At 36.4% G+C, this 24,685-nt stretch overlaps 1 protein-coding gene and 1 non-coding gene across 8 annotated transcripts in view; one reads left to right on the top strand and one right to left on the bottom strand.

The window, feature by feature from the left end:
- The window catches only part of UBE2W (ubiquitin conjugating enzyme E2 W), a 111,287-nt gene that overhangs the window by 70,526 nt on the left and 16,076 nt on the right, over positions 1-24,685 (top strand). Inside the window, exon 7 of one of the 7 annotated variants that reach the window (XM_025478023.3) lies at positions 2,739-8,178. The exons of 5 other annotated variants lie outside the window; for them this stretch is intronic. In XM_025478023.3, the coding sequence (XP_025333808.1) occupies positions 2,739-2,752 (14 nt within the window). In that variant the 3' untranslated portion in view covers positions 2,753-8,178. Of the gene's footprint in view, positions 1-2,738; positions 8,179-24,685 lie in introns of those variants that run through there. One more of the 7 variants, XM_025478024.3, reaches the window with a different exon arrangement.
- Positions 22,481-22,587, bottom strand: LOC112678652 (U6 spliceosomal RNA). Its single transcript, XR_003147736.1, has one exon. It is a non-coding gene; the product is annotated as a U6 spliceosomal RNA (small nuclear RNA).

Below are 24,685 nucleotides of genomic sequence, written 5' to 3'. Positions count from 1 at the left end.
GAAACTATAGACTGCATTCTGGTTCCATTCAGCTGGGACATTTCCTGTAGAATTCTAAGGATTACAAGGTGATAGGAACATAAAATCATCTCAGACTAGTATTAACAAACTTTTTCTTCCTGCCCTATAGCTGTCCGTAGAATTACCTCCATTAATTGTGAACCTTTTTATATTTCCACTACCTTTTAGGATTACAGAATTACTTTCTAAATTCCTAAGTCCAAATTTTTACCCGTTTTAGCAGTTTTTTCCCCTTTATTTCCTCCTAGATAACAATTCTCTTGTCTTTGAAATCTTTCTTGAATTGGTTAATCAAGACAACTTTAATCCCCTAAACTGTTGAGAGACAAACCTACATGTAAAGATTTATTTTTGTCTTTCTTGGAAGTAGGATCCCACCTTCGTATCCACTGACTTATTACTGGATTCCTTTTTCCCCACTTTATTATTACTGACTTATTACTGGGTTCCTTTTCTTCTAGACTTTTGTCTCTGGAAATATCTAAGGAGATGATTTCCAATATAATGTGATGGTTGTGGTGTCCATTAAAATGTGCTGGTTCTGATACTCTGGGGAAAACTGTATGGCCTTCTTTTAATATAATTCTCTCTCTTAACTTCCTAAAAGCCCAGTGAAGTTAGTCATAGTAGATGTCATCTTTAGAACTGGTTATTGTATATTATATTTGAGGGTATACTTTCAACAAGGGCTTCTACAGTTCCAGAAAAAAAAAAAATTTAAATTGTTAATCTGATTTCTTTTTTTCAGACCTTCATCTTACTACAAATACTTTAGCCAAGAGGCTAGATAGATTTTGTTCTTTAATCACGTTTTGTAGACTTACATCTGTCTTTTGATCCATGATGAGTTTATTCTAAAACCTCTTTTTTTGTAAATTATCTTAGTATTTAACAAATGATTTTTTTGCTTCTTGGTGATAGCTTTTTTATTTGGGGAAAAGTTAGCCGTGGCATTAGCTCATACTTGTTTCCATACTTAAGTATTTGCTCATAGATTCTTTGATTACTTACAGCCATGACGGATTTATAATGTTGTAAGTCCATGTGTCCCTGTGAGTCCAGCTATAAGAGATAATTGAACTCCATTTTCAAAACTTATTTATTAGTAAGTTTATTTCGCTAGAGTATTCAAGGCAGAGAGTTTAGTATTAATCTTAATTTTTTTTTAACCTCTAATCCAAGGTAGGGCTTGGGCTAGGGAGAATAGCTTTATTTGGATTTCTTAACCATTTTTTTGGTGGGTTGGAGCATATTCTCCAACAGCCTACTGTATTGAAAACTTCCAGAATGGATAACCTGATGGAGATAGATTTGTTATTGCCTATCAAAGACGGTATGTCTATGGGGATAAGAGCTTATTATTATGAACATTAGGTACATAATGTTCAAGATGAATTTTGTCTCACTTTTCTTATTGTAAAGATTGACATGTGGTAAGATACTTAGAGTTTGACCTGTTAGGTAGAATTTAGTGCCATCTCTTAAATTAGAGATGTAAGTGTGATTAGTTTTAGTTTTTTTCAAGGACCCTAGTGTTATAAATTACTCTGTTGGAAGAGTGATGTTTTAAGGAACCTCTTTACATTCTTAGGTTTGTTCTGTATTCATGACATCCATATCTCCTCTTTAAGTTTCACAGTAATTTAAGAAACAGATACTTTCATGTGACACTTAGAAGCTGCAAACTATCCACTTATTTTCTTAAAGATATTCTTTCTTTAAAGATTTCTAATGATTTAGGTAAGATTTATTTTAAAAATCTAGTATATTTCACTCTTTAAATTTCCCTTAAAGTACAGGGTGATGGGATATTCTATATGAGTTTGCCCAGCATAGAAATCAGACTTAGAGGTTTTTAGCTTTCATTGAGTCATTGGGAATGAGGACTTTTATTAGCAGTGTATCGATCTTAACATAGATCCTAACGTAGTTTGTAGTTTGGGCAGTTTTTCAGAAATGCTCTCATGAGAGCTTTCACAAGTCTTGGGTAGTTTCCAATAGTCTTGCTTCTTTCTAAAGTTGTTTTCTAAACAGTAACTAGACTTCAAATCCTTCAGATATGTCTTGTGAAATAATTTTGTAAAATATATTATGAACCCCACAATTATATGTCTTACATAATGTGTTGAGGCTACCAGAAGGCATTTCTAAACCTGTGGGATTTTTTTTTAAATGACCTCATTTGTATATGTATCTATACTTGCTGAAAAGTGTATTTTTTAAATGTATTTTCTTAAGAGAAATGTATTAATTGATTTGGCAATGATAATTCATTTGTAAAGTTATTCCTTTCTAGACTAAAGACACAACTTGAATTATTCTGTGTTAAACACCATGACATTGTTGGTCAGGAATTTACTTCCTTTCTCATTACAATTTAAAATTGTTGCCCAAAAAAGAACTCTTAAGACTGATAAATCCTGAATATGTGCTATCATATATCAATTTATTATTTTAAATAGAACTGACATACTGATGCATCATCTAAGACTTGTGTGAACTACTATTTCCGTTAAAGAATAGAACTTGATTTGTTTGTCAGTATATACCTGAAACAAACTGGACTTTTTATTTGCAAGGGTTGGGGGAGGCAAGTCAGACATGTAAACCATGTTCTTCTTGCTACTTGAAATTATTTCTGTGTTAGACTAACTTGTGGATTTTACTTATGCATGCTTGACTTTTTTAATTATCTTTTTTTTTTCCTTTTCTTAAAGATGATACTTGTTGATGCCACTGTTATCATCCTCCTAGCAGAAGATAGTCCTACTGAGAAAATGAGCACTTTGATCATTCAGTCTTTGAACTTTAACCTTTGACTGGAAGTGACCTATAGGCAATGAAGACTACTTCCTTTTACTGCATTTTTACTCGTGTGCATTCTGGGCGCATGTTGATCGCTGGTTCAGTCCAGGCAACTGACATGCTTTTATTAGTCATACAGTATTAATGCAGGTGTCAGGAAATGTCAATATAATTCCATTTTTTATTTTTATTTTTTTAAGCTTTTGGAAAAGTTCCAGGTCCTCATGTATTGTGCAATAACAATGACTTCCTTGGCGGTTTTGGGACGTTCATTGCCGGCAATGGACGTTTAACAGGAAAATTTTTCATTAACTCCTGCCACCCAATAATTAATGCATGATGGGGCCTATGAAATGAGCTTATTGGTTATAGTGGGATTATAAATAAAGTGAGGGATCCAACATTACTTTGAAAGTCACCCCAACTGTTTATATTTGGATTCTATGCACTGTGATCCTGAGGTTAACAGCATGAATTAACATGCGTCTTTGAAGGACTATAATGAAAGATCATTGAGTATTTATTGAATTGTTTATATCTGCTGTCAAATTGTTTTGACATGTAAGGTTTTCACGTAACATTGGCAGAGAGGTACAATATTGTTATCCCTATGGTGAAAATAAATTCATTTGTTGTATATAGTTCCTCAATCTCTGAAGTAAAGGTATGAATAATCTAGGGTATGAATGGTTGAATCAAGGCTTGATTTTGGAAGTAAGAACAATGGCAGTGATGATGCAATTGCTGCAGTCCTTCACTGGGGCTTGTTTGTACAGTAACGATTTTTCCAAGTAGATTACACTCTGTTACTTCCTGCTAGCCATCAGCATGAGCCCTACTGCCTAAACACTATTTCTTTTATTTATGTTTGGAAAATCCATAAACGATTTTCATTTGCAATTTTGTTTCTTTTGTTATGTTTTAAGTCAAGTTTGAATGTTATAGTACTTCAATTGAAAAGCTTTTGTCAAGTTTTTTCTTGTAAATTTTCTTTACTTGTAAGTATCATTTGTCCTTTATTCCTGTACCCTAAAATAAGAAATACATTTTTGACAGAGGCTTAATGTTTTAACAAAAGAGTGTGGACATTTTTATTTTAAAATTTAGGCAAAGTACACTATAGAATGGTATGTTTGCTTATTTGTCTCACACAACCGTGCAGTTTTTCCTGGAGGGATTTGTTTTGTTTTCTTGTTGTTTAAAAGACTTTGCTTACAGCTAGATAAAATTTTTCTATAGAAAAAAATTGTTGAAACGTCCAATTCTCAGTACCATGTAAGTTAATGATACTGCAACTAGGTTCTCTTTTTAAAAAGCAATTATGTATTTTATAAATTACCTTTTCACATATGCAAAAATCTGTTTCTACTACAATGTTATTTTTACTATTGCCTGTTGCACTCTTTTTGACATATCCTGCAGTGAATAAATATATGGATCAATTTGGGCTTAAAAATAAAAGCCAGTTGGCTGAAAGATTTGAAGTATGTACCCCAGCAAAACATCCAATCAATAATTGGCAAGGAGTATTTTCAAAAATTGTTTTTAATCTCTGTATAGATGACATTTTGTAGCTTTGTACATGTTGTTAATTAAGGGCATATAATTTTACACTCTAAAAGTATAATTGCTGAACTCAGGGGTGGGTAGACTTCAAAAATATGTCTGCTGTAGAATAACTTGAAAAAAAAATTAAAACTATGGCCAGCCACCAAATTGTGGACACTGTTTATACTATAGTTAGCAAATACCACTTTTTTAAAATTAAACACTTTTTGTTCTTTCTTGACTAGATACATATAAGTTCTCACAGTAGTCTCTATCAGTCTTATCAGTTGGCCTGTTTAACCAAGACAGAAAATGTTTTTTGGAATGCTTTGAGCTACTCTTAGTTTTTAACTGCTTTTTAATATGAAAATTGCAGTGGCAAATTATATATTTTTCATATTTTACACAACTGCTCTAAACTACTGATTGACTTGATCATTTTCAGGGGTGAGGGTGGGGGGGCGGGGGATCTTTCTCTGTACTGCTGGTCCTCGTACTAAAAATCTTTTATAAAGCAATGACCTGTGACATTTATTCACCAAAGGAATTAATATACCAGGTCAAAGATTAACAATGCTGTCCTATAGATTAATAGGTCACATATAGCCTCAATTGAATTTTTAAAAATAAAAATAGCAGTATTTTAACATACCTCTTTCTCTACATAGAGATACCATAAAATAAAATGAAGTAGAGGAAAGTAAAGGAAACCAAATAATATCAGTACATTTTATCGTTTAAAAGAAGATAAGATGAAATATCCTAAAATATAGAAATATCAACCACTCAAAATTTGCAATAAGGTAACACCTTATTCATTACATTACTCCCTTGAATTTAGGAATTATTGGAAACTCCTTTGCACTTAGATTTAATTAAATTAATTTTAAATGTAAGTTACATTATTAAAAGACATAAGACGTTTACCTAAGTCATTGCTCTAGAGAGGGCATTTAATGGCTTTGTAATAATAAAAAGAATATTTCTCTGTAGTGTGTTGTTGAAGGACAACCAGAATACCAAGAAAATGTACATAGGATTATGCTACTTCCCTCTTCCCTAGCTCTATGGGGCACTATCTGTTGCATAGGCCTACAGAATTATACTTTCATATTTAGACAATATGTACTCTATTTATTTATTTATTTATTTATTTTGAGGCCATTCTTCTGGTTTGCCAAATTCTGTTAAGACAGTGATACATTCATTTCCTTATTTTGCATGCTTAGATCATGAACTTGGTGCCCTTTCAAAAAATTATATTATGTCAAATAGGTATTAATGCCATAGATTTTAAAGAGAGAAATGGTTTTCAGTTTTTTTAAGATAAATTTTTTAAAATAAATTTTATGGCTGTTCTCTTAAGGAATTTAATATTCCTCTCTAAAGGACTTACTTGTAGTGGATGAATTCCTCCTTTTAGCTAGCAGGGAAATAAAGCTTTTTTTAATCCCCAAAAGAAAATGCTAAAAAATAGCTTTTATATACAGTTCATCTGGAGAAAGATCTTAATCCTTATTGTTTTGACTACGTATATGAATATTTGGTATAAAGTAACTAGGATAGTTTATTAGTTTTTCCCTTCTGAAATTTTAAATATATGCAAATATATATCATTAGATTCCTGTGGTGAATAATAATTTCTTCAGATTCTAAAACAGGTATCTAGTGACTGCTTAATTATTTCCAGATCGCCTCAAAGATGAATTGACAAATAATGGAAATGAGTAGTGATATGAAAATGGTATGTAACCACATATTACTTGTTTCTGGTAATCAAGTCTTATTTTTTAAAAAGCCTATTGTTTTTGAGAATTGAGATATTTAAAACTTGTTAAAGCTTCTTCCTAAAAATAGAAGAGAAGAGGAGGTACTGTGTGTTCAAAATTTTTTTAAATAAAGAATTCAGTGTCACTAGTTCTAAGCCTTTATGGTTACTGCTGCTTATATTTCTCGATCTCACTTTTATTTAGTTTTTTGTATATATTTTAGCTGAATGGTTAGGGTTTATTAAGTGTATATAAATTGGTTTTCAAAAAGAACTGAGGCTTATCCATATCTTTTCTGAGGATTCTCTGTGACCAAAATCAGCTACTGCACGATTCTGTGTTATGCTAATTCCTTTGCATGATGAAGATCTGTGAAGGTGTCTCTTAATCTGCACCCTTTGGCCCTAATCCTCTTTGCAGTCTGTCTGTTCTATTATTTTTCTTTCTTCCTGCCTAGCAGATGTCCAATATGTCTGTCTTCAGTTTTCCTAAGCTTTCCTCTCTCCTTCTCCTGCCTTCCTCCCTTTTCGTCCCTTTTCCTTTTTTCCTTTTCTTGAGGTTAGGGAATCCAGAGAAGGAAGATTATTGAAATTACATCAGAAATTTTTCATAAAGAAAAAGACTCCTTCCTACAAATAAAATACATAGAATTTCTGAAACCTTATTTTGGTTCATCAGTAGGTGGCTAAATTTGTTGAATAATTGACTACTTGATAAGTGAGCTGTTAACTAAGTAGTTTAGTTCTTAAAAATGACATATTATCGAGGGAGTTTTGTTTTACTTTTTTGGATGTTGAATCTCCCAAAGCCTAATTATTGCCCAAATGAATTAAATTACTCGTTTTGGTAAAGTGTTTTTCCATTTAAGTTTCTAAGCTATTTTTGAGATTTGATTTAAAAAAAAATAATTAGTGAGAGACTTGTTTTCTCAGCATAAACTGTGCATTAAAGACAGGCTTGCATGCATCATTATCATTAGAGGCCCGTGGAGTCCAGACATGTACTTCAAACTTAGATCTTTATCCTTCAAGTTTATGTTCTGCTTCTGACTATGGTCCTGATAATGGAGGTGTTAATTGTGATTTTAATTCTCAGATGTTATTGGGATTTAAATTTATGGATGAATCTCTGGAATAGTTACATGAATGTCTTTTTTTATGAAAATGTTTTTATAAAACAATATAATATCTGAAGACATTATGAATATATGAAAGAAATGCCTGAATAGAAGTTGGTATATTTTAACATGCCTAAAGAACTGCAGTTGTGTAAATTGAGTGCAGTTGACAGGGAAAAAGAGAAACAATTCCTTGATGCATACATTGTCCGGGTTTTGTGAAAAGTTTGCTTCTGCAGTAATTCTGAGCTGCTTTCTCAGTGGCAAATCATGGTTCTGGGCTTTGGCTTGTTAGGTGTGACATCGCTTGTCAAATTGAGAGCTAAATGGAAAGATTGAATAATCCCACCTCTCTAATTTTAAAGCCTGAAACAAGTCGAGTAAGGAATGTGGTAGATTGTCAGATACCATGAAAATAAGTGGAAGTCTCATCATAGTTAACCACAGATGATTTACATAAATGCAAATTGATTGGCAGGCTGGGGTAAAATAATTATTCAAGATTATTGTATCAGTTATCTAGTATTAAGAATTAAGTCCTTGTGCAAGTTAAAATGAGTTTGTTTTTAGTTGGTACCATTTTTCTCTCAATATTCAGAAATACAAATTGTGCATTTTATTAATAGGAATGGAAGCTCATGCTTGATTTGAATAGGGTGGATGTATATATATTTTATAAATTCAAGTTGTACCATATGTAAAGCTACTGCTTTTTGAATAGAATATAAATGTTAAGACAAATCTATATATTATATATTTTTAAATACATGTATCAAACTTTTGTTAGTTGAATATAAATTACATTGTGTGCTTTATGGAATTCAGTAACTTTTAATAATAAAGCGGTTGTCATTGATTTATTTTATGTAGACTTGAATATTAAATTGGATAGATATTAAATCTCTTTGTAGTTTATAATGTAAAATTTACTTTGTACTAGTTTCTCTTTACAGAGGACTGTGATCTTCAAAGGATTGTCAAAAGAGTAAAATATCCAACTCCAAAAATAATTGCAATAGAATGAAGATAGTCACTAAAGTGCTTTTATTTTATTTATTTAACTGATCATGTTTACTTAGTGTAGCCCAGTGTATTTTAGTGATTCTTCATGCTTTAATTAAAGAAGTCCTGATTCAAAGACTGGTGTTTTCAGAAAAGGTGGAAATTGAGACCCAGGCACTGCTTAGAGTTACCATGAGTCTGGTGTTGCTGAACTTTAAGTTGTATGATAAATACAGATCTACTGTAGAGAACTTTGGGATGCTTTCCTGAATATACACACAGATCGATCAACTTACGTAGTCGAGTGACTCCTGAGGCTATAAGAAGAGAAAAGGAGATAAGCATCTCTGTTATTCATAGCAGGAAGAAACTTAATATGCTCAGCTGATATTCTAAGTTTTCTATTCATTGGAGATCTGCTTGCCCCAGGAGCATCTTACTCTTCTTTGAGAGACCTGTACTACCTTATTTCAACTTGCTGTTTCTGCAACCCTCAACAATAGCTGGTTAGATAAATGCAAGATCCATCTTCCTTTGTACTTCAGTGACACTCTCTTCCTTTATTATAATCCCTAAAATAATTTCTACCTCTTGTAGAAGATTTAAGCCACTGTGGATAAGTGATTCTGTTGAAGTCCCTATATTCCTTAGTACCTTTCACACTAACATACAGCAAAATTAAAGATGAACTGAATGATGCAACTAAGGGTTTTCTGTGCTAGGATAATATGGGCCAAGGCCACAGTGGTTCCATACCTATGCTGTTGGGAACTCCTATCAATAAATCTTTTAAATTGCTTATGAGATTTCTTTTTAATGTTTGCTTAAGGCAAAATATGTAAGTGGAAGTACCCATCTGCTCTTTCTAGTTCAGTGGATATGGAAATGTTCTAATAAGGAAAGTTGAAATAAAGAAACTAAGGTAGAAGATATCTTCTCATATAGGTACTTGGCCTTCAAGGACCTATTGTGGGTAGATAAAACTCAGGCAAGAACCTAATGAGGATGGCTCTGTCCTGCAGAAAAGGTATCTAACAACATTAAAAATTTTTATGTCCTCTCTCACATCCCCAAGAACATACTTCTCTTTTCTTTCCTCTCACAATGGTATTTCTATATCCAACCTAGTTATCCAAATGAAGAATTACCACTATTTCCTAGTCCCCTCTGACATTTTTTGTCATTAAGCTCTATTGAACCTATCTTTTAAAAAAATACCTGAAATCTCTCCCTTTCCTCCAGTGCCCTTGCCTGATCCTGATGCTCCCAGGCTGCTCATCAGCCATCCACACTTTGTTCTGTGAATAGTAGCAAAATAAGATTGCTTGTGCTTTGCTCATGTTCTTCCATATTCCTAGAATGTTTATCATCTGCTTTCCTACCTGAAAAGTCCAGTTCAGATGTAGTAGTTACAAGGTTATCTTTCTCCTCCCCTTCCCACCCCTTTACCAGTTTTCTATCCTGGATTCTTTAACGGAAGGACAATGTCTCAATGGTGCTTGTGTCCCCAGCATGTAGCACACAGTACCTATCCTATAAGCTTTTAATAAATGTTTGTTAAATAAATTTGATTGTACTTGCATTTTTATACTAACTTTTCCAAAGAAACTTATTCAGGTGCTAGCAGTTTTGAAACATACATTTAAACCACCATCTGTGTGAAGTGCCACAACAGAACATCCTACCCTTCCTATCCCAGAGAGTTCAAAAAAAATTGCTTTGAAGTAAACCATTAACCATTCTTCACCGGTTATATTCTTTTGTTAAAAAAAATGTTCTCATACTTTTGCCCTATCTCTAAGGTAAATTAGTTACCTTGAATATATTTACAAATTAAGACTATAATTGTTTTAAGCTATGTCTGAGGAGACCTGAGATCATAAAGGTAAACCTAATACTCTTTAAAAACGGACATTAAACAAGTACTTAGTACCTCCTATGCTAAGAAGGACGACAGATAAAAGAAAGCCTATATCTTCAAAGGGCCTGTGTTACAGGCGGGGTAAGAAAGAAAAATAATACAACATCAAAAGTGACGAGCCCTAAAAGATACAGATAAATAGCAATTTTTGGTAATCACGGAAATGAGTTGACTTGCAATAACTGTGAAGGCTTGAAAATTATAAACATTGTAGATGGATTCTAGGCAAGTTCAATGATCCCAAGTTCAGAAGCCTTGGGACAGATTTCGTATGAAGGCCAACCTGGATGATAATGTGGCTGGTTCAGAGTCAGCCAGTGGGGGACCAACAGCCAAAGGCCCAGTGATGTAGAGCCTTTAGAGTGAGAGTAAGGTTGAAATTCGTCTTTCAGTTTCTACTAAACAGCTGAGCCTAGCACTCTGTTCCTTTCATCCTTAGGGCATTCATTTACCAGTTCAGATTATAAAGCTGAGCCACTGTGTTGACAATATCACAGGGAATGTTGCCCAGAAAACAAGATGAGGAGTCTGAACCACTACACCAGCATCCCACCCATCAAAACTAAAGCCAGAAACCAGCAGAGCTCCATCCCTAGAGTAAAGGTCACATGAGGCAACAATCCTGATTGAGATTTTCATCTTGGAGTGGCTCAAGGAATGTCAGACTTTGAACTTGGATTGAAGTGAGGTGTCTGGCAGTGTCCTCAGAGGTGACCAGGGACAGATGACAGGTGAAGGAAACTATTCTCTTCCTTGGTCTCAGATTATCCTTATAAGCAAAAACACAAGATAATCACTGCACACTCGCTACACTGACCATACCAAGTTTTAGCAAGGATGTTGAGTAGTGGGAGCTTTCCTACACTATTGATGGCTAACCATTTGGCAGTTCTTAAAAAGCTAAACATGAGGGCCCCTGGGTGGCTCAGTTAAGTGTCTAACTCGATCTCAGCTCAGATCTTGATCTCAGGCTCGTGAATTCAAGGCTCACGTTAAACATGTCCCTACTATACAAATCAGCATTTCACTGCTAGGTATTTACCCAAGAGAAAAGAAAGTGTATGTTCACAAAAAGACTTGTATGTAAAAGTTTGTATCAAGTTTGCAAAATACCCAAACTGGAAACAGCACAAATGTCCCTCAGTAGGTGAATGGGTAGCCAAAGTGGGATATCCATACATTGGAAAACTACTCAGCAATAAAAAAAAGGACTGAAACATTGATAAATTTCTATTATGCTGAGTGAAAATGCTCACACAAAAAGTATGCTGTTGTTCTATTTATCTAAAATTCTAGAAAATGCAAACTTACAGTCCCAAAAATCAGAACTGTTTACCTGAAGGTCTGAAGTGATGGGAACAAATTTTTCGAGGTGATGAATACTTGATTATCTTGGTTTCACAGATACATATGTATGTCAAAATTCATTAAATTCCACAGTTTGAATATTAATAGGTTACTGAACATTATACTTCAATTAAAGAGAATTAGGAGATTTTAAGCAATAAAGACAAAGAATGGCAGTGGCCTAAAGTGGAGTATAAGAAAATGGGCAAATTTAATCATAGTCAACTTGCCCAAAATTACAGCGTAAAAGTGATGGAGCTGGAATTTAAGCCTGAGTCTGACCAAAATCCATGCTCTAAGTACACTTATACTTAACATGACCCTCATATTTCTGTCCTAGACAACTGAATGGAGGCTGATGAGTTTCACAAAACACAAACTGGGGGTTAGGGTCAGGTTTGAGGGAGGGGGTGTGTGTACCTCCTAGCACCAAGTACCGTAGTTTGTGTAGTCAATTAGTGGAGAGGTGAGCTGAAGTTTTTGGGTTGCAAAGATAGTGAGACAGTGATAAATTTTACTTAGTTCATGAGCTTATTGCCTATTGACCATCTAAAAAAGGAATTTATATTTTCTAGTCTAATAACCTAACCAATAAATTAGATATTTCTCAGTGTCTTTGGAGTGATCACCCCTAACCACCTTCACTCACTGGATTTAACTCAGAACATTACTGCACTTCTGAGTAAATCTTACTAGAAAGTTCTTTCTTTCAGACTGAAGTCTGCTTACATACTCTATCCTGGATTAAAGTGTGGTCTCACCCCCCCTCCCCCAAAGATAAAGTTTGAAGTCCTAACTCCCAGTATCTCCGAATGTGACCATATTTAGAAATGGAATTGTCGAAGTTAAGGTGAGGTCATACTGGAGGAGGTTGGACCTTCATTAAATATGAATGATGTCCTACGAGTTGGAGAAGACACAGAGACACGGGCACTTGTTAACAATGATGTAATGCATCTACAAGCCAAGAAACCAAGAATTGCCGGGAACCACCAGTTGCTGGAGGAGGCAAGGACAGATTCTTCCCTCAAGCCTTTGGAGAGGAGAGCATGATCCTGCTGATGCCTGGTCTTGGACTTCTTGCTCCAGAACTGTGAGAGAATAAATGACTGTTGTTTTAAGCTATTCATTTTGTGGTACTTTGCTAGAGCAGCTCTGGGACACTAATCACACACTTTAAATCTCTTTTTTTCCCTAGTTCTACCTTCTGGAGACACATGGAGTAAGTCCTAGTCCCTTCTCCAGATACTTCAGATGTTTTGAGAACTTTTTTTTTTTTTTTCAGGAAGATATCTCCACTGTTTTTTTACACGACACATCTTCTTTTCTTTCTTTCTTCTTCTTTTTTTTTTTTTTTTTTTTTTTTTTTTAAGATTTAACTCCTTTATTTTAGAGGCACGAGTGGGAGGTGGCCAGAGGGAAAGAAAGAAGGAAAGTAGACTCCCCACTGAGTGATTTCCCATGGAATCATGACCTGAGCCAAAACAAAGAGCCTGATGTTTAGCCAGCTGAGCCACCCAGGATCCCCACCCTCACCCTGATACATTTTCAAGTCCTTTCATTATTATTTTGTAGGGTCAAGATTTTCAAAGATGCTTTAAAGTGTGGTAACCAGAACTAATCTTACTACAAATAGTTTGATCTACAAAGAGAATGGAATTTACTCTCTGGTTTAAGTCAGGTTTTCAAGCTCTTTATCAGAGCTCTAGGAATTACTTGGAGGACTTCAGGGGGCAAACCCAAATATATTTCATATAAATTCTGCATAAAATTGCATTAGGAGAAGGGGTTTGCTATTTAGAATGAGTTTGGAAAACAGTGGTTTAGATGATACTTTTAATAAAGCCTAAGATTGGGGACGCCTGGGTGGCTCAGCGGTTGAGCATTTGCCTTCCAGCTCAGGGCATGATCCTGGAGTCCCGAGATCGAGTACCACATCGGGCTCCCTGCATGGAGCCTGCTTCTCTCTCTGCCTTTCTCTCTGTGTGTCTCTAATGAATAAAATCTTTTTAATAAATAAATAAAGCCTAAGATTGAAACCAGTTTTTTGGCAGCCATGGCCCATGATTTTGATCAGTAAAAGTAAAATATTTCACTTGTATCTGTGTAAGGTTGTTTTTTGTTTGTTTTTTGCAGGGAGAGGGGGGTCCCATGCAAAATATGTTACTTATTCCCATAATATTTTACTTTGTTTACTTCTGCCATTCTGTTGGGTCTTGTTTTGTTTTGTTTTTTTTATTCATCATGCACCGTATCTTCTCTTCCTCCCCTTCAGTACCACCTCTAAGCATTTCTACACCTTTTCAGTGTTTAAAAAAGCAAGTAAGGACATGAGTCTATAGCATACTATTTAGTGTCTGCAGCACTGTGTTACTGAAACCCTTAAACTACTATCTGCTATTTTCCTATCAAACGTCAAACTGATCTCAGGCCACATTTCTATATAGTTTATCAAAGAAAGGAGATGCTGGTTATTCTAGTGGAACTCATTCTTGGTGATCTTATGCTGGTTCCACATGGTCTTTTCTTTAGTTTCCATTTGAATAACTGAATTCTGCATAATGCTTTGTGATTTCTGATCTGTTGAAGTGTATGCATTCCAGTCTAAAAAAATACATCTCTCTTTCTTTCTCTCTCTCTCTCTCTCTCTCTCTCAGTCACAAAGTGGGTGTGACTGCTGTGGGACTGCACCATCTCCCTTCACGAAATAACCTGGTTATTCGTGACTGCTGGTCAGCTGCAAGCAGTGCAGTTAGCTGGTTGGTATCCTCCAACTGTCGCTCTTTAGGATCTGCCTCAGATTTAGAGCCAAAATCACACTTTTCCCAAGCAGTTCCCTGCCAATAACATGGCCTGGACATTGCTACTGAATGTGGGACTTCTGTACTAGGTAATCGTTGCTAATCTTCCAGTTAGATCAGCGACACCTTGTCAGATCTACATCTCAGTCTGTCGCTCTGCCTATCCACACCTGCTTCCTCCCCTCTTTCCCTTCATAGGCTTCAGATCTGCATCGCAGTTTGGTTTTCATAGCCCAATCATTATCATCCTCATCATCATCCTCATCCTTCTCCCCCCGCCTCCTTTTTTAAGTAAACTATACACCCACCATGGGGCTTGAATTCACAACCGCAAGACTGAGTTGCATGCTCTACCCTGAGCTAGTCAAGTGCCCTATTCCAATCCCTTTATAATCTTTTACAAACATTGTACATACCCTTACCCACAAGAAACTTTGTGCCCTACCAATACCAGTGTCTGCTTTCTGCACCACCAAAATCAACACAGTTGGCACTGAGTGTGGTCAAGAAGAAGGTGGTTAAGAGGGAGTTTTGAGACCCATTCACTCACTGAGGACCCTATCCCAGATTGTGTTTGGGGCATTGATAGCCTCTGCCACAGGTGTTACGTGGCCCAGTTGCTAAAACTTCCACAAGTGGTGGAACCACCAAGTAAGTGGTGGAGGAGACCACCATAGACAGTGCAATAGTTCAAGCATTTGAAAAATATAGCAGAACAATGAACATAAGGACAATGAGGGACGCCTGGGTGGCTTAGTGGCTGAGCACCTGCCTTCAGCCCAGGGCGTGATCCTGCAGTCCCGGGATCGAGTCCCACATCGGGCTCCCTGAATGGAGCCTGCTTCTCCCTCTGCCTGTGTCTCTGCCTCTCTCTCTATGTCTCTCGTGAATAAATAAACTCTTTAAAAAAAAAAAAAAAAGGACAATGAAATTGTCTAGTTATTAATAAATTGTATTATCTTAGTTTTAGTCTACTTGGGCCACCATAACAAAATCTTACAGATGGTGGCTACCACAACATTCACAGCACTCAGAGAGAGAGAGAGTGTGTGTGCACTCTGCTCTTATAAGGGCATGAATCCCTTCATGAGGGCCCCACTCTCATTATCTCAGCTAGACCTAATCTTTTTTTTTTAATTTTTATTTATTTATGATAGTCACAGAGAGAGAGAGAGAGAGGCAGAGACACAGGCAGAGGGAGAAGCAGGCTCCATGCACCGGGAGCCCGACATGGGATTTGATCCCGGGTCTCCAGGATCGCGCCCTGGGCTAAAGGCAGGCGCTAAACTGCTGTGCCACCCAGGGATCCCCCTAATCATCTTCTAAAGGCTCAATCTCCAACTATCACATGGGAGGTACGGCTTCAAAGTATGAGTTAGGAGGGGGTCAGATACATGATTCAGTCCATAGCATCTCCTATAGAGAGATAATGCAAAGTTGAGGGCAAAGAACAATTGAAAACTGATTCTGAACACTAGAGGGCCTCTTCAGTGATTGCCAAAGAAGGTCTTATCTCAGACTTTGGTCTGCATTTAAAAAAACCTTGAGTGGCATGTGGCTGGCTCAGTCAATGGAGCATGAGACTCTTTGTCTTGGAGTTGTAAGTTTGAGCCCCACAGTGGGTGCAGAAATTACTTAAATTTTTAAAACAAATGCATAAAAAGGGGCTTGGGTTTCAAAGATACTTGGATGCTCAGTTGGGACAGGTCTCTTATGGGAAGGTCAGTGCCCTAATTGGGACAACTTGACTCTGACACACGGGATGGCAACATCTGGGTGGGTGACCCCAGAGATTTTTTTCTCCCTGACTCCTCTGTAATTTTAGAGCCTATAGAGGTGGTCCACCCTCCAAAATAAGAGCTGGAGTACCCATACACTTCTCTGTGAGAAGACCCATCAGGGACCTTCTCAGGATCTACCCCCACCTCTTCTAGCTGCGAGGAACATAAGTCAGTTTAAGAAATAGTATAACCTACCTGGATATGCTGAGTCTAATAATGGAGGAAAAGAACTATTGCTTTGGGATCCTTGAGTGGCTCAGCGGTTAAAGCGTCTGCCTTCAGTCCAGGGCCTGATCCTGGAGTCCCAGGATTGAGTCCCATGTCAGGGTCCGTGCATGGAGCCTGTTTCTCCCTCTGCCTGTGTCTCCGCCTCTTTTTCTCTCTGTGTCTCTCATTAATAAATAAATAAATAAATAATCTTAAAAAAAAAAAAAACTATTGCTTTTTTTTTATTTAATTTTTTCCAGTGTTACTGAGGTACAGTTGACATATAACATAAATTTAAGGTTTGCAATGTAATTATTTGATATACATATATATTATAAAATGATTACCACAGTAGGATTTGTTAACCTCTCCATCACCTCACATAACTACCATTTCTTTTTTTGTGGTGAGGATATTGAGATCTCTTAGATCTATCTTTCTTTCTCTCTCTCTTTTTTAAAAGATATTATTTATTTATTAATGAGACACAAAGAGAGGCAGAGACATACACAGGAAGAGGGAGAAGCAGGCTCCTGCAGGGAACCCAATGCAGGACTCAATCCTGGGACCCCGGGATCATGCCCTGAGCCTAAGGCAGATGCTCAACCACTGAACCACCCAGGCATCCCAACTCTTAGATCTTTCAAGTATATAATACAGTAATATTAACTATAATCATTAGGTCCTGATGCACATTAGATTCCAGAATTTATTCATCTTATAACTGGAAGTTTGTACCCCTTGTCTAAGATCTCCCTGTTTCTCCCACTTCCAGCTACTCTTAGCTATGAGTTTGACATTTTTAGATTCCACATATTAGTGATACCATAGAGTATTTCTCTCTCTCTCTCTCTAACTTACTTCATTTAGCATCATGTCCTCAAGGGCCGTGCCTGTTGTCACAGATGACAAAATCTCCTTTGCTATGGCTAAAAAATATTCCATTTTATAAATATCACAACTTCCTTATCCATTTTTCTATAGATAATGGACACTTAGGTTGTTTCCATATCTTGGCGATTGTGGACAATGCTGCAGTGGACGTGGGAATGCATATAGCTCCTTGAGATCCTGATTTTGTTTTCTTTGGATTCATACCCAGGAGTGGGATTGCTGGATCATATGGTAATTCTATTTTTTAATTCTTTAAGGAACCTCCATTCTTTCACCATGCTTGCCATTGTGGCTGTACCAATTTACACTTCCACCAATAGTGCACAAGCATTCCCTTTTCTCCACATCCTTGCCAAAACCAGTTATCTCTTGTCTTTTCAAGTAATAACAATTTTAACAACACAAGATGACTTCTCATGTTCTTGCTTTGCATTTCCCTGACAATTAGTGATGTTAAGCATCTTTTCATGTACCTGTTGACCATTTGTATGTCTTTTTTTTTAAAAGAGAAATCTCTCTTTAGTTCCCCATTCTTAAGTATTTTATTGTTTTTGATGTTGCGAATAGAATTGCTTTATTTCTTTTTCAGATATTTGTTATTAATGTATGGACATGCAACTGATTTCTGTATATTGATTTTGGATCCTATACCTTTACTGAATTTGTTGATTAGTTCTAACAGTTTTTTGGTGGCATCTTTAGGATTTTCTATTTATGATGTATAAGATCATATCTTCTGCAGACAAAGGTAATTTTACCTCTTCCTTTCCAATTTGAATGCCTTTTATTTGTTTTGTTTTATTTTTAGATTTTATTTATTTATTCCTGAGAGACACACACAGAGAGAGAGAGAGAGAGAGAGAGAGGCAGAGACATAGGAAGAGGGAGAAGCAGGCTCCCTGCAAGGAGCCTGATGTGGGACTCAAGCCTGGACCCAGGGACCACGCCCTGACCCAAAGGCACACAGACACTCAACTGCTGAGCCACCCAAGAGTCCCTTTTTATTTCTTTTTCTTATCTGATTGCTCTAGCTAGGACTTCCCGTACTTGTGTTGAATAGGATTGGTGAGTGGGCACACTTGTCTTGTTCCTGGTCTTAGAGGAAAAGCTTTCAACTTTTCAACCTTTCGCCACTGAATATGATATTAATTTTAGGCTTGTCATATATGGTTTATACTATGCTGAGGTACATTCCTTCTACTCCAGTTTATAATAGTTTTTATCATGAAAAGATGTATTTTGTCAAATGCTTTTTCTCTTTTTATTTTCATTCTGTTAATGTGATATACTACATTTATCACTTTGCATTTGCTAATATTTTCTTTAGAATTTTTATATCTGTATTCATCTGTGATATTAACCTGTAGTTTTATTTCTTGTAGTGTCCTTACCTGGCTTTGGTATTAAGAGTATTAAGATAATGATGACCTTATAAATTGAGTTTAGGAGTGTCCCTTCCTCTTCAAATTTTTTGGAAGAGTTGAGAAGGATTGACATTAATTCTTCTTTAATGTTTAGTAGAATTCACCAAGAAAACCATATGGTCCTGGGCTTTTCACTGTTGGGAAATTTTTGGTTACTGATTCAATCTCCTTACTCATTATTGGTATGTTCAGATTTTCTATTTTTTCATGTTTTAGTCTTTGTAAGTTGTGTGTTTCTAGGAATTTATCCATATCTTCTAGTTTATCCAATTTGTTGGCATATAGTTGTTAATGGTAGTCTCTTATGATCCTTTGTGTTTCTGTATTATTAGTTATAATTAGTTATACAATTTTACATATTTAAATCTTATCTTTTTTTAGTCTAGCTAAAGGTTTGTCAGTATTTTTATCTTTTCAAAATATCAGCTCTTAGCTTCACTTTCTTTTCTTCTGATCTCTATCTCGTTTATTTCTGCTCCAGTCTTTGTTATTTCCTTCCTTTTACTAACTTTTGGATTAGTTTGTTCCTCTTTTTCTAGTTCTTTGAGGTGTAAAATTAGATGTTTTATTTGAGATCTTTTTTTCTGAATGTAGATGTTTATCACTATAAACTTCCCTTTTAGAACTGTTTTTGCTGCATCCCATAAGGTCTGCTACATTATATTTCTTTCATTGGCTTCAAGATAGTTATTTTCCTTTGCCTTCTTTTTTGATCCATTGGTTTATTCAGGAGTATGTTGTATAATTTCCACATTTTGCTAAGTTTTCCAATTTTCCTCCTGTTATTGATTTCTAGTTTTATGCTATTACTATTATGATCAGAAAGTATACTTTGCATTATTTCATTCTTCTCAAATTTATTAAGATTTGTTTGTCGCCTATCGGATCTATTCTGGAGAATGATCTTTATGTACTTGACAAGAATGTATATTCTACTGTTGGATGGAATGTTCTGTACAATGGACTGTTAGATCCATTTGGTTTAATACTTAATTTTTTTCTTTAAGTCAGCCCTACACCCAATGTGGGGCTTGAACTCAAAACCCCAAGATCAAGAATTGCATGTTCTACCAACTGAGTCAGTCAGGCACTCCTTCATTTGGTTTAAAGTATGACTCAAGCCTGTTTCCTTACTGATTTTCTGTCTGGATGATCTATCCACTGTTAGAAGTGGAGTATTGAGGTCCTCTACCATTATTCTATTGCTGTGTATTTCTCCCTTCAGATCTGTTACTATTTGCTTAATATATTTAGGTGCTGTGATGTGGGGTGCATATATACTTAAAATTATTATATCTTCCTGATAAATTCACCTCTTTATCATTATATAATGGCCTTCTTTGTCTCTGTTACAGGTTTTGACTTAAAGTCCATTTTGCCTGATAAAAGTAGAGGTACTCTGATCACTTTTAGTTTCCATCAGCATGGAATATCTTTCTTTGTCTCTTCACTTTGAACTTATGTGTGTCTATAAAAATGAAGTGAGCCTTTTGTAGTGGCATGTAGTTTGGTCCTTTTTAGATTCATCTAAACACACTCTAGCTTTTGATTGGAGAGTTTGATCTATTTACATTTATAGTAATTATTGATAAGTAAAGACTTACTAATGCCATCTTATTGTTTTCTGGCTGTTGGTAGTTTCGTGGTTTCTTTTTCTCTCTCGTTACCTTTGTGAATTGATGATTTTCCATGGTGGTATGCTTTGATTCTCTTCTCTATCTTTCATGAATCTACTATAGGTTTTTGCTTTGTGGTCACTGTGAGGCTTATATAAAATATCATGTAGATATTATAGTCTATTTTAGGCTAGTGACAGCTTAACTTCAATCACATACAAGTACTCTGCCCTTTTACTTCCCTTCCTCTTATATTTGATGTTAGAATTTAGCTTCTAATATTGTGTATTCATTAACAAATTATTGTAGCTATAGGTATCTTTAATACTCATGTCCTTTAACCTTTATCCTAGAGTTAAGTGATTAACACACCACCATATTATTAGGTTTTAGGTATTCTGAATTTGACTATATATTTACCTTTACTGATATGTTGTATATTTCATATGTCTTCATGTTACTAATTAGTATCTTTTCATTTTATTTATTTATTTATTTATTTATTCATTCATTCATTCATTCATTCATTTATTTTTAAAGATTTTATTTATTTATTCATGAGAGACACACACAGAGAGAGAGAGGCAGAGACACAGGCAGAAGCAGGTTCATGCAGGAAGCCCAACGTGGGACTCGATCCCCGGTCTCGAGGATCATACCCTGGGCTGAAGGCAGCACTAAACTGCTGAGCCACCCGGGCTGCCCATATCTTTTCATTTTAGCTTGAAGAACTCCATTTATGGGATCCCTGGGTGGCGCAGCGGTTTAGTGCCTGCCTTTGGCCCAGGGCGCGATCCTGGAGACCCGGGATCGAATCCCACGTCGGGCTCCCGGTGCATGGAGCCTGCTTCTCCCTCTGCCTATGTCTCTGCCTCTCTCTCTCTCTCTGTGACTATCATAAATAAATAAAAATTAAAAAAAAAAAAAGAACTCCATTTAGCAATTTTTGTAAGGCAGGTCTAGGGGTGGTGAACTCTCAGCTTTTCTTTATCTGGGAAGGTCTTTCTCTCTCCTCCATTTCTGAAAGACCACTTTGCCAGATCAACTATTCACTTTTGACAGTTTGGGTTTGTTTGTTTGTTTGTTTGTTTGTTTGTTTGTTTCAGTGCTTTGGATATATTAACCCACTCTTCTCCTGCCTATATATTTTCTGCTGAGAAATCTGATTATAGCCTTATGGAGGTTCTCTTGTAAATTACAAGCTTCTTTTCTCTTGCTGCTTTTTAAGATTCTATCTTCATCTTTTATTTTTATTTTTATTTTTTTTTAAATTTATTTATGATAGTCACACAGAGAGAGAGAGAGAGAGAGAGAGAGAGGCAGAGACACAGGCAGAGGGAGAAGCAGGCTCCATGCACCGGGAGCCCGACGTGGGATTCGATCCCGGGTCTCCAGGATCGAGCCCTGGGCCAAAGGCAGGCGCCAAACCGCTGCGCCACCCAGGGATCCCCATCTTTTATTTTTAACAGTTTTATTATAATGTGCCTTGAAGATGATCTCTTTGAGTTTTTTGGTGACCCATGAGCTTCATGAACTTGAATATACAAATCTCTCCTCAGATTTTGGAAGTTCTCAGCCATTGTATCTTTAAAATGGCTTTCTGACCCCTTTTCCCTCTCTTTTCTTTCTGGGATTCCAAAAATTCACAAACTGTTTCTTTCTACTTTATCCTATAGGTCACATTGGATTTCTTCACTCTTTTCATTCTTTTCCTTGTTCTCAAGACTACATAATTTCAAAGTTTCTTAAAATACATTTAATTCATTGTATTTTTCAGCTCCATTTGGTTCTTTTTTATGATTCTGTTTTTGTAAGAGTTCTCATTTTATTCATGTATATTTTTCCTGATTTTGTTGAATTTTCTTTCTGTATTTTCTTGAAGCTCATTGAGGTTCCATAAAACAACTATTTTAAATTATTTGTCTAAAGTTGCACATCTCCATGTCTTGGGGAACAGTAACTGCAGGAGAGTTGTGGTCCTTTAGTGCTGTCATATTTCCTTAGTTTTTCATGTTCCTTGAAGTTTTACATTGTTGCCTTTGTATTTGACATGGTAGTCACTTCCTCTAGTCTTTTCTGTCTTTGGAAGAGAAGTACCATTCATCAGCCCTGCTAGGGATTTTAAGGCTTTCTCAGATCTTCTATAGATACACCTGCTCCGTGCTTCTGGCTTCCACTTGTGGTAGAATTCCTTTTTATTTTTATGTTTGTTTTTTTTTTTAAATTTAAAAATATGGAACGCTTCACGAATTTGCGTGTCATCCTTACGCAGGGGCCATGCTAATCTTCTCTGTATCGTTCCAATTTTAGTATATGTGCTGCCGAAGCGAGCACTTGTGGTAGAATTCATAAGCTGTATGCCTTCTCTCAATCCTGGAAGACATCATGCTGACAGTGCTGACAGCCTTTCTTTTGTTTTCCCAAAGTTGGAGCTAAAGCTTTAGTTTGTGGTCCTTCCCTGGCCCGCATATTCAGGCCAGCTTTCTGTGTATGCTCACTAACCGTCTTCCAAAGTTTTCTCCTACCACCACCAATGGAAGTATGCATGGGGACCCAGTCACAGCAGGGAAGGGGTTGTGGATAAGGTATGTGGAGTGTGGAGGCGTCCATTAGCCAGTTGAGGAGAATCCACTTGTGAGACATCTCCAGTGGTTCATGATGGAATCTTGATGGAATCTGTTTTGCATTTAGTAGGATTCACTTCTTTAACGCTCTCCTTTGAATTACTATAGTATATGGTAGAGAAAGAGAATAAAAGGCTTTAAAAAGTGACATGCTGGAATGGATGTTTTGTGAGATCAGAAGACTCCCCAAAGGATTATATTCCATGAAAGGTCCTAGAGGACAAGTGATCACAAGGCCGTCATGTTAAGGTGCTGATGAGGTGAGCACTGCAATCATTAAGAGATTCAGCCTCTCCTACCCAGAGCAGGGCAAGCTCTTGGAGAGGCTATCCCAAAACTTGGATAGTTGATAACAATGGAAATGAAGGGGTCTCAAAGTAATAGAAAGCAGGTGGTGATGCATAACTGCCAGAAGCCAGAGGTTGTTTGTTTGTTTGTTTTGTGAGCAAAGTGATAGAAGTTTATTAAACAGAGATAGAGAAAGCTCTGAGAAGTGAGAGGGGTCCCAACAAGGTTGCCTCCGTTTTAATTGTAATAATACTAGATCAGATTTGCAGCCAAGGGGGGTTCGCTGCAGAAAGTTCTGGACAGGATTCGAACAGAGTTCCAGGGCAGCCCCGGTGGTGTAGCGGTTTAGCGCCGCCTGCAACCCAGGGTGTGATCCTGGAGACCCGGGATCGAGTCCCACATCGGGCTTCCTGCATGGAGCCTGCTTCTCCCTCTGCCTGTGTCTCTGCCTCTCTCTCGCTCTCTCTGAATGAATAAATAAATAAATTAAAAAAAAAAAAAAAAGAACAGAGTTCCAAAGGGGCAAACAGAAGCAATCAGCCAGGATACTGCTCAGTACATATAATAAAAGGAAAGCAAATTTCAACCTAATGTATAACACATGATTATCGTTAATAATAATGTATCATATTCTTGAAATTTGCTAAGAGTAGATCTCAAGTATTGTTACCACATATACGAGCATGGGTGTGTGCAGATGGTATGAAGGTGATGGATGTGTTCATCATTTTGGTCGTGTTAGTCACTTCGCAGTGCATAGAAACATAAAAACAGCATGTTGTACCCCTTAAATATATACATTCTTTGTCAAAAATAAATACATACATACATACATGCATACATACATGCAAAAATGGTTGAACAAGAGGCCAGTGTGGTCAGCTCAGCAAATGACGTGATCTTGCCATGTTTCTAGGCAAGAAACAATATTTAGATCCAGGACCATCCAGGACCCCATTGACTATAGAGGTGGTCTAGTCCTCAGACAGAAGAACCCTGCAATACCATGGCAAGTATATTACTGTAATGATCACCCCCGTTTTTCCCCAAAGGTGATGGACTCAGATGATGTTATTTACTCAGAGAAAGGAGAATGAATACTCAGATATTTGTAGGACTATTGAACACAAGAGACCTAAAATGTCCTCGTGGCTCCCATAACAGAGAGGGGACAAATGAGGAGCTAGGCAATAAATAGGGTCCTTGGCAACTTCCATTGGGTCTGCAACCTCACTCTGTGGCTAGTCTTCCATATCTGGATATATGACTGGGATTGACATATTTAGCAGTTGAAGTAAGCCTTACACTGAGTCTGCTTACAGAGGGGCAAAGCCATCATGTTAGGCAAAGCCAAGTGGAATGCTCTAATACTGCCCCCTATATCACTTTGCCAAAATAGAATATATTTCTGTCATTTAAAAATATATATATATATGAAGATGAAGTAACAAGGGCCAATTTAAGGAACAAAAAGAACTGTAAGAACTAAAATGCTACATGAAATTTTGAAACAACAGTTT

This window comes from Canis lupus, chromosome 29, assembly GCF_003254725.2.
Source record: "Canis lupus dingo isolate Sandy chromosome 29, ASM325472v2, whole genome shotgun sequence".
NCBI lineage: Eukaryota > Metazoa > Chordata > Mammalia > Carnivora > Canidae > Canis > Canis lupus.
Note: the sequence above shows the minus strand (reverse complement) of the source record. Positions and strands in the feature narration are given on the sequence as shown.